Source organism: Belonocnema kinseyi, chromosome 3, assembly GCF_010883055.1.
Source record: "Belonocnema kinseyi isolate 2016_QV_RU_SX_M_011 chromosome 3, B_treatae_v1, whole genome shotgun sequence".
Lineage (NCBI taxonomy): Eukaryota > Metazoa > Arthropoda > Insecta > Hymenoptera > Cynipidae > Belonocnema > Belonocnema kinseyi.
In genome coordinates, this window is record NC_046659.1 from 70,718,652 (window position 1) to 70,729,963 (window position 11,312).

Here is an 11,312-nt window from a genome sequence, read left to right on the forward strand (position 1 = left end):
TATTTACGGATTGTAATTGGTATTATACTTGTTACACGGTGATACCGAAAATGTTGTTTGTTTTAATGTATTTCTAACGACTTAAGAGATCCTTCTGGAAAGTTACAATTTTTATATTTTTGAAGAAAATTTTTAAGAGTTATATTCGTTCAGACCCAACGATTCTGAATTTTTAAATTAAAAATAACTAATTTAATAATTACAAATTTTTCATTCATCAATTTTAATCTCATTTATAAGCCAAAAACGGTTCGATAATCTCAGCCAAGACAAGGCAAGGCAAGGTCTTGAGTCAAGTAAACGTCGTCTTAGCGAAGACAAAGGTCGACTTAATAGTATATTATTTTTAAGATTTTCATTGAGTTCAAGCGGAGGACATTTTTGTTTTTAAGCTTTTCTAAACTAGAAGAGGCCCTTCTGTTTTGAACATTTTTATTGAGTTAGTAAATAGTATTTTTATTGAGATTAGAGAAACAATATTTTGATAATTGTTTTTTTTTCTGAATCGAAGGAGGCTTTTAATTTGAAAATTTGTATTGAGTTGGAAGCAAAAAAGTTAGTTTACTAATTGTTTTTCTAAAATGGAAGAGGCCAGTTTTTTCTTGTAATTATTTTAAGTAGAAGAGGGGCAAGGGGTGATTTAGTATTTTTAATATTCAGATGAAAGAGAGGAAAATGTTTTATTTTTGAAATTTTTTACTAATGTAAAAAATTTTTATTAAGAATTCATTTTTGTACTTTGAAAATTGTTTTTTGTTGGAAATCAATTTGAAATTCAACTTTTTGTTTGAAAATTCAACTTTCTTTTAAAAAATTCAACTCTTTGGCTTAAAGTAGTCCGGCTACTGGGAAAGCTAGTCAAAGTTATGTCCATTATTTTTTCCTGAAATTTGGAATTAAATACAAAATTTGATCAGGATATCAATTAATAAATTAGGTAACAAATTTTATGCTGATCAATATAAATAAAATGTTTTTTAAATAATAATAAAATTTAAATGATTCGACTCGATTCTAGCTACATTTTTGATTCTAGGCTACATTTTGATAAAATTAGGCTCAATTACTTTGGAAGCAAGTATAAAAGAACAGTGATTGAAATTTTTCATTATACTTGCTGTCTAAAAAAAAGTTTTCCTAACAATATTCAACGTCTTTTAAAGCCAAAATTAACCATTTTTGGAGCGCGTGAAAGGCCTCTCCATAAGATCCACTGTTTTTGATACGACTTTAAACAGTGATAATTCAAATTTTAACCTGGAAAGGGCCCTGGAAAAAGCTAATTTAAATGATTTTTCATCTGATCGATCCAATAGCCGGACTACCTTAAAATCTAAACTATAGTTGAAATGCAATACAGATTTTCTTTAAAGCTTAATTTTTTTCGAATAAAAATTCGTCCGTTTAGTTGGAAAGTTCATCTTTTTAGGTTGAAAATTCAACTATACAGTTAAAAGTTTAACAATTTCGTTAAAAAATCGTCTTTTTGACTTTAACGCTTAAAGATTGGATTGTAAATACTACTGCTTGGTTACAAATTAATTTCTTGTTAAAAACTTCTATTTAGTTGAAAATTGAACTGATTTGGTTTGACATGTAATTTTTTTTTAAATAAAAATTCGATTATTTGGTTGTAAACGCAACTTTTTGATTTAAAATTAATTTCGGTTGTTGTTGAAAATTCAACTATTTGTTTGAAAATCTGTCTTTCTTTATTGACAATTAACCCTTTATTTTCGAAAATTCATCTTTTCGTGTTTGAAAGTCATTTAAGTATTAGATTAAAAATGCAACATTTTTTTGTTAAGGTTTAATTTTTGTTGTTGAAAATTCCACCTTTTGGTTGAAAATACTTTTTTTTGTGTTGGAAATTAAACTTATTTTTTTAAAGTCAGCTTTTTCATTCGAAATAAGAATTTTAATTTTAATCTGATATTGTTTTATTTCATTTATAAAAGTTTTTATGTTATAAATGTTAAACATAAAAATGTCAGAAGATATAAAAATTTGGTCAGGAAAAAAATGAGGGGAAATTCAGGGTAGTTCGGAAATGAAGTTTCTCGTCCACCTAGTATGAGTACCTTTAACATGGTGAATTCTCAAAATTGAATATTAGTTTCCTGATATAAACTGACGGTTTCTTAAACTTTGAGAGCTGTGTTAACTTTTGAATTGTATCAGCGTCATCAATTCATAGAAGACTGTACATATATGTGCCAAAAAAACAACCAATACTTTTTTTTCATAATTGAGTCATTATGAGGCTATTTATCGACTCCAGCACGTACTCTGTATCAGAGAATTAGTGAAAAGATCGTGCGGAATAAACTGTGGAGAGTACGACGAAATAGGAGAGAATTGCACGACAAGCATATCTAATTATCAAAATAAAATGACACGTGCGACCATTTTAACGAAGCTATTTGTTTCGCCTGCAAGTTCTTTAATCTTGTTGTAAAATTAACTGGCTTTTTGACAGTAATCTAATTTTTTTAAATAATCAAAACCTATTGAACTCGTCTGTAAATCAATGAAGTTTAACAAACTTTTGCATAACCCTTCGTTATTCTGAGGGCTTCTTATTTTTCCACAATGTAGAATTCCAAGCCAATCGCGAATTGATTTATATAACAATTACATCTATTATTACGTTATGTAACAATATCGCTGCAAATTTTATTTCTTACTCTCTTTTCTATTCTTTCATCATGATTAAATTTGTGCTTTTAATTAAAGAGAAGTAAGAATGAACCTCATTTATTACGTACTATATGTCCCCTTATGTAAGTAGAAAAATAAAAACTTGGAATGGTAAATAATCAAATTTTAAATTCATTATACAGGGTTTACGTGAGTCTGGGGAGATCTCGACATCAAGGAATACTCAGAGAATTTTATTGATCGGGGGAAACCAGGAAAGGGAAATTAAGATGAAGATTTTGGAAAAAAATCTCTCAAAGGTCAGACGATTTATATAAGAGACCTTTTAAAGATTTTGCAAGTAATTTATTTTTCTGATAATTGTATATCGTTTTTTAATTTGCTTCCTCCTGAAGACTAGATTTTTGATTTAAAACTTCATCATTGGGTTGAAAATTCCACAATTTTGTTAGGTCATCCTTTTTGGATGAAAATCCAAGTTTTTTACATTTTCATCAGAGAAGGTATTAGATTTGTGTAAAATTTGACCCCCCCCCCCATTTTTTGTCAAATGTCCACGTTTTGAGAACCCCTGAATCCGAAAAACAGGTTTTTACGAATTTTTCTGTCTGTATGCCTATATGCCTGTCTGAATGTCTGTCTGTGAACACGATCACTTTTGAAAAAATTAATCTATTAGATTGGCCTTTAGTACACTCGTTTAGTGTCCTAAACTAAAGGTCAAGTTTGTTAGCCAGCCATTTTGGATAAGAATTCAAAAGTATTAAAAAATGTTAACAATTTATCCTAATGACTTTTTTTAATAATATCAAAAATTACCAGAGTTATAGCACTTACAAAATTCCAAAAAACACATAAACAATGACATTTTAGGCCAAATAACGCACGATATGAAAAAAATTCTAGAGAAGAAAAATATTGCTTTTTGAATGCCCTACAAGATTATCATAACAATTTTTTGAATTTTTTGAAAAATCAAAATTTCATATTTTGACAGCATACAAAATTATGAAAAATCCAAAAATTAAATTTTTCGGCCAAACTATGCAAAATACGGTAAAAGATGAACAGACAAAAATTGTGCATTTGAAAAAGATCTTCAAATATGTTATCAACCACTTTTTGATAGGACGAATAGTTTTGTCTCTAATTATGAAAAACATGATGAACAGTAAAAAACAAAAAAATCTTCCCGCTTCGTGGGCACATTCTAATTACAACTTTTGTCATTTAATTTCTTTTTCGTCTCGTGTGTGGGTTTTCAAAAAATTTAATTAATAATTTGTTATTTTTTCATGGTAATAAATTCTTATGAGAGAAGGTATTAGATTTGTGTAAAATTTGACCCCCCTCCCAGTTTTTGTCAAAAATTCACGTTTTGAGACCCCTTGAATTCGAAAAACAGGTTTTTACGAATGTGTCTGTCTTTATGTCTGTCTGTTTATGAGAACGATAACTTTTGATCAAAATAATCTATTTGATTTGCCTTTGATACGCTCTTTTAGTGTCCTAAGCTAAATAACAAGTTCGTTGGTCAGCCATTTTGGATAAAAATTCTAAAAGTGGCGTATTATGAAAGTTTTTGAGACCACATTTTTTCATGATTAAAAAATTCTCTGTACATTTGTTCATACAACTTCAAAAGTAAAATGTTAATTTTCGAAAGCCCTACTAGATTAATATAACAACTTTTTGAATTCTTTTGAAAAATTGATAATTCAAATTTTTATGAATTAAAAAGCAATAAACAATTGTATTTTGTTGTCAAACTATGCAAGGTAGGAAAAAAATTATGAGACAAACATTATGTACCCAAAAAAGCTACAAATTTTTTATTAATCACTTTTTCGAGGACACGTAGTTTTTGTTTTATTTATAAAAAAAACAGTGAAAATAAAAAAACTTAAATTTTTCGACTCATGACACAAGCTAAGAAAAAATAAATAGATAACATTTTTTTATCGAAAGTAGAGAACAACAATTTTTATTACTGTTTTTTTTTATATGATTGTTAGTTTCTATTTTAATCGTGAATAAGAACATTAAAAAGAAAAAATTAAATTTTTGGTAAAATGACACAAGTTATAAGAGAAAGGTTGTTTAACCCCCAAAAAAATTAACATTTAAAAAAAAATAATGTCTTGATAAAACGCGTGGTTTTCATTTTAATCGTAAAAAATAACATTTTAATTAATGAAATTGACTGTTTGGAGAAACGGTACAAAGAGTGGGACGATGGTCGTGGGGGCTAAAGCGTAGGCTTTGGACCCACTCCTTCGGCTTGCGGGTTCGATTCCCGCCTCGCACTCTGGAAGAGTCTCGGTGGCCCATGCGGTGAACACTAGCCTAGCAAGGGAGTTGTTCATCTCCGGAGAGTCGTGGGACCGGTACCTCTAGAGAAAAAGGTTTTCTCTAAGTACTTAAGGCTGTTGCTCTTGGTGGTTCGGAACCCACCTTAAACTGTAGGTCCCCCTTCCACCACCAAGTAAGTGTGTGGAGGGTGTTTAAAGGAATAAAGAAGGTGTAAGAAAAATGTTAAACCCTTAGGGGACACATTAGAAGCTTCCACTGAGAAACGGTACAAGGCAAATTAAATTATTCATAAGGGCGTATGTTCCAAAACGTAGCTACAAAATTCCCTTCACCTATTTTTTTCATATGACAGGCCGTTTTTTTAACTTTTAGCATACCAAAATTTACCAGTTTTTTTTAGTCCCCAAAAAGGCTTTTTTCTTATTTATATTTTCAAATTCAAAAAATGAAAAATAAACAAAAATTATGATTCAAAGTATTAAAAGCGGACTTTCTGAATCAAGGAATTTGATACGCAACCATTCTTTAAAAAATTAAAAACGTAGAAGCTGAGTAGTTCTAAGATAATACCTTATAAAATAAATATAATATTTAAAAAAATACTAAAATGTACAATTTTCAGTTAGTTGAAAAAAATTTTAATATAATATTTCAAAAACAAACTTATTTAAACCAACCACTTTCAAAATAAATCAGTTCTACATTTTGTACAATCATAATTCAATAAATTAAAGTTTGAAATTAGAAGTAGAGTTTGAAATTAATTAGGGAAAAATTAAAGAAACTTCAAAAAAATTTGATCCAATCCCTCCAAATTTAGGGTGAGTTTTAAAGACTTCAAGATGCATAAAATAAAAACTTTATCGAATGAATAGAATTGAGTAAATTTAGAAGAATGTAAAAAAATGTAGTATCAACTAATAATAATTTAGTGTAAATTTATAATGAATTGCAAACAATATTTTCAAATTTTTTAAAACGGGACAATGAAATTTCGTTCGTTTTAATGCCAATGCAAGTTACGAATTATAATAATATACATTTATGGGAATGATATAAAATTTCAGCGATAAACTCGAATGCGAAGCACGAGATACGTGATGAGAATGTGTTCGTTAAAGCCGACGGAGCTTACACAAAAGAGAATTCACAGTCATTACATTACTGTTGTCGATACTTTTACCTTTAGGATTAAATAGTCTGTTAAAGAATTGATCCCTTTTGGTAGAAGTTTCATTTTTTCTGAATAGAAATGTCACGGCTTTGTTATATTGAAAAAGGCTCAAATGAGTTTTTAAAAATATGTGATATCTCTAACGAGATATCACGTGCCTTTATTTCGTTGGTTACAGAGTAAAGTCAAGATTAGAACTAAACTAGTGGCCCTGAAGCCCTCAAATATATAGGGCTGCTTATCTAATCGAAGGAGGAAGCTGTGACTATATTACAGCTTGTTGGAAAATTAATCTTGTTGAAAAACATATTTTTTTTTTAAATTATCATTTCATTTAATGACTCACATCTTTGGTTGAAAATTAAAATATTTTCTTGAAAATTTAAGTTTTCGGGTAGAAAAATTAAGTTTTTTTTTTACAGAAAATGCATCTTTTGGCTGGAAAGTTCAACATTTTGGGGAGCATTTTTTCTTTCTTGGGTGAAAAATCTTTATTTGTTGAAAATTCGTATTTTTTTCTGTTGAAAATTTAACTAAGTTTTTGAAATTTCAACAGTAAAAAAATACCTTTTTGATATTATACAATCATGTATTATTAAAAATGCTTTTTATTTATACTGAAAATTTAAGTTTTAGAAATGTTATTAGAAAATATAGTTTCATTAATTGAATATAAATGTATTTGATGTAAAATTTGTTTTATTTGATAGAATCTTGTTGTTTGAAAATTCATCTTTTTGTTTAAGGATTCTTCTTTGCAGGTTGAGCTTGAAACTACTTGGTTTAATAATTCAACTATTTTTTTGAAAATATTTTTTTGTCAAAATTACATTTTTACTGAAAATTTAATTATTGCAGTTAAAAATTTATTATCTAAGTTAAAAATTCAACTGTTCCGTGGAAAAATAACTATTTTGTTGATTTTTCATCATGAATGATCAAACACCATATTTTTTATTGATTGTGTTGAAAAATCAACTTTTCCATTTGAAAAATCAATATCATGAATCTACTTTTATTGAAAACTGAACTGGTTTTGGTTTGTTCTTTGGATTAAAAAATCATCTTTTACGATAGAAAAGTCTTCATTTTGCTTGAATTAAAGAAATAAATTGAAAATCATTCAATTTTAATTTTAAATTGTTTTATTCCTTTTGTAAAAAATACTTTCTATTAAAAATGTTGCAAGATAAAAATTACTCAGGGAATTTTGAAAATTTACTTTTTCGGCCATCCTGTAACATTTCAAAATGCGTTTCTATACACTGATATAAAAATGCTAATTAAAAGTACGCACTTAAGAGCAGATACTATTGACTGAAATGAGTATACTATCAAATCCATAGCATCACTGGCTTTTCTAGTAATTGTAAAAATAAAACCTGAATTTCTAAACAACCTTTCAAGTTTAATATTATATTTCACCTTCACACAAAACGTTAATTTTCCGATATATAAATCATTCCTTGAGAAACCAACACATACAACTTACAGCTTGGCATTCCTGTTTACTACCTCTCTGCTTTTGAAGGCACATGCTGTTTCGTGTCCACCAAACGCAATTTTAGCGTTTATTATAACCTTTAGTGTTATAAATCGTGTGTTTTATAACTCGCCTAATAAGACGAGAGGGCATCTGCCTTCCAACATGTCTGTATTGTATAACGTATACTTTCATATATTTCTTTTAGTTTCCCAAAATAAGAAACCTGTTTTTGTTTGTTTGTTTTATGTTAAGTGGCCTTCACGGGGCCGACCACTCCGATATTCCTGGTACATTTACTAAATATTCTCATATATTCTTTCAATATTTCTAGATATTGTTTATATTCCCAAATATTTTTTATACATTTTATATTTCAAAATATTCTTTCATATGCCTAAATATTTTCACATATTACGAAATATTGATAAGTATTCACAAATATTCAAAAATATTATATTCCCCAATTCCCCGATTCCTTCCCTTTCGTTAATCAATTGTATTCGCATAGCTTTTTATTTGAGGTTCCGGAAGCTGGAATTACAACATTGTCATATCGATTCGGGAACTCTGCAATCATTCAGTGCCTTTTAGTGCCATATTATGTCGCAGAAAAAGAATTTGGTGCCCGGTAATTTTGTTCAAAAACATGTAGTAATGCTAGCTTCAGCTGAAGCCACAACTCCGGTATGCGAAACTGAGAAACTATTGGTGATACCAAATTCTCCTTTGCGCAGAAATTCATTGCTAATTTAGTGCCCTGGATTTATGTTATGCAAAAAATATGGGTACTTTTTTTTAGAAAAAACATGCAGTAATGCTGGCTTCAGGTGACTCGGGCATTTGAAACTCGGGAACTATTTTTGGCATCAAATTCTCCTTGGTGCAGGAATTTAGTGCTCATGAAATGCTCTGTATTTTTGCGATGCTAAAAATCCGGGCCCTTTTTTTTAACAAAAACGTGTAGTAATGCTGGCTTCAGGTGACTCTTGTATGTGAAACTCAGAAACTCTTCGTGATATCATGTTCTCTTTGTACAGGTGTTTAGTGCTCTAGATGTGTGCCCTGCACAAAATCAGGGCACTTTATGTTACAGACAACGTATCGTAATGCTGGCTTCAGGTGATTGATATTTGAAAGTCAGAAACTATTAGAGGTATCAAACCCTCCTTTGTGCAGGAATTTTGTGCATATCTTGTATTAATATATGCCGCAAAAACTTAATTTTGTGTTCGGTAATTGTCGTCAAACACATGTAGTAATGCTGGCTTCAGGTGACTGATATATAAATCTCGGAAACTAGTCGTGATATTAAGTTCTTCCTTGCACAAGAATTTAGTGCTAATTAAGTGCTCTGGATTTGTGATATGCAAAAAATCCACGCACTTTTTTTAAACAAAAAACGTGTAGTGATGCTGACTTCAGGTAACTGGTATTTTAAACTCGGAAACTATTAGTGATATCAAATTCTATTTTTTGCAGGAATTTAGTGCCTATTTAGTTCTAATATCTGCCGCAAAAACTTAATTTTGTGCCTGGTAATTTTCGTCAAAAACGTGTAGAAATGCTGGCTTCAGGTGACTCTGGTATGTGAAACTCGAAAAATATTAGTGGTATCAAATTCTCTTTTGGGCAGGAATTCAGGGCTAATTAAGTGCTCTGGATTTGTGTCATGACAAAAATCCGATCACTTGTTTACAAAAAACGTGCAGTAATGCTGGCTTAAGTTGACTCTGGCATATGAAACTCGGAGACTATTATTGCAGTAATAGTTCCCGAGTTTCATATGCCAGTCACCTGAAGCCAGCATTACTCAGATTATTCACAGGAACTTAGTTGTTCCGATGTATTTTCTATATTTCCGAATATTCTTTATGGAATATGTTCCTGGTACACGAAAAATCCGAGTTGTCGTCCTCTCGATGGCCTGTATACTCTTAAGAAATTTTCTAATTAGTTCTAGCCAACTGGAGAATGTAATCAAGCTAATAATACAACAATTAGTTTCAGTTCGTCGTTGCTGCTGATCTTGGCGCTCCTAAACGTGGCATGCGCTCAAGTAGATATTTTTGCTGAAAAAAAAGGTAAGTCAATATATTTATTGGAAGAAAAATTAGGTAATAGCGTGGTTATGTCTAACTTCAGATTTAATCAATAAAAAATTGTATTTTTAAATTTAACTTGTTCAAAATTAAATACACTCCGTGTCCTATAGAAGCTCGTCCGAATTTATAATTCCTGGAACTGCTGGCCCACGTAGTTTCTTAGAAGGCAGGGTGAGAGACGGTTGGAAGTCTCGCCTCGGAAGGGCAGCAGTGCGCGAGTACTCAATTAAGTATATTGTCCAATATTATCAGTGCGAGGAACGTGGCATCGGAAGTTAATCAATTTAAAGTAATAACGCTTGTGGAAGAATAAAAAAAAACAATATTCAATTCTACAAGAATATACCAATAAATAGAATAAATCACAACTAAAATTACAGGAAAGTAAAACTTTTTCCAATTATTCGGACGAATTTAGATAGGTTTTTGAGCCAAAATCTTGTTTTTTCTCGATTGAAGGTAACAAATATTTAGAATATTACAATGAGATAATTATAAAATAAGTTGTATACATGATAGCTAACATAAAAAATCTTCTACGGTTAAACTTGAAAGGAATGGTAAAATATTAAAAGACAATAATGAATAATGGTTACTAGACAAAAAATTCTTACGTTTAAAGTTTTGTTTTCAAATTTATAGCTATCTATTGGACGCCACAGGTGTCATTTAAAATTATGCCAATGCAATTTTCTCAATATTTATCTTCCTACGACGAAAAGGGAAAACTTTTGGCTTTTTCAGAATCTTGAAGATAAGAATTTTTCATTTAAAGTAATAAAAAATTCAACTTCAGATTTTGTTTAATTTCGAGTTTGTTTAATTCAAGCGCTCAATTATATATGCGTATAAACTGGAGGCTTTTAACACTTTTCAGTTGAAAATTTTATCAGAAAACTGGTAAACTGTAAACATTTTAACTTTTATACATTGAACTGTTTAAATATTTCAAAATATAGAAATCCACACTATCATCATCAACAATATAAATTAAAAAATTTACAAATTAAAAAATTATATCTAGAAACATTATTTAGTACATCAAGTTTTATTTTCAAATCTTTTAAAATATTCTCTTGAAAATTTGTTTTAAAAAAAGCAATAAAAAATTCCAGGAATATAATGATAATTTTTTTATTATATTGGAATTCCAATTTTAACAGCTGTTTTAGAAAATCATGTGATATCATTCAAATTGCCTCAAAATCTTCCAGATTCTTTTTAGAAATTTTTTAAAATCTTTTTAAATAATCTTTTTCAATTAATTAACCAACAAAAGCATAACGTCTTTAGTTTTCTGTTAATTTCGATGACAAATCTTTATTCTTTCGAAACCTTTCAAAATTCTTAAAAAGTTTCTACATTTTTTTTCAAAATATTCAAAAATCTGCAGTTTTAACATATATTAGAGTCTGCTTAAAAATTCTATTTATGTCTTAAACTTCCTAGATTTATTGCCAAATTAATTACTGTTAGTGAATGGGAAACTGAGTGACTGTTTCGATATTATTCAAGGAGTTAGACAAGGATGCGATATGTCTTGATGGTTATTCATATTATTTATGGACAAGTGTTT

At 29.3% G+C, this 11,312-nt stretch overlaps 1 protein-coding gene across 1 annotated transcript in view; it reads left to right on the top strand.

Annotated features, from left to right (window-relative positions):
• LOC117170239 (collagen alpha-1(XVIII) chain-like) overlaps window positions 1-11,312 on the top strand; it is a 611,475-nt gene that overhangs the window by 34,202 nt on the left and 565,961 nt on the right. The window contains 1 exon segment of the mRNA XM_033356868.1: window positions 9,636-9,715. Coding sequence (XP_033212759.1) covers window positions 9,636-9,715 — 80 coding nt within the window.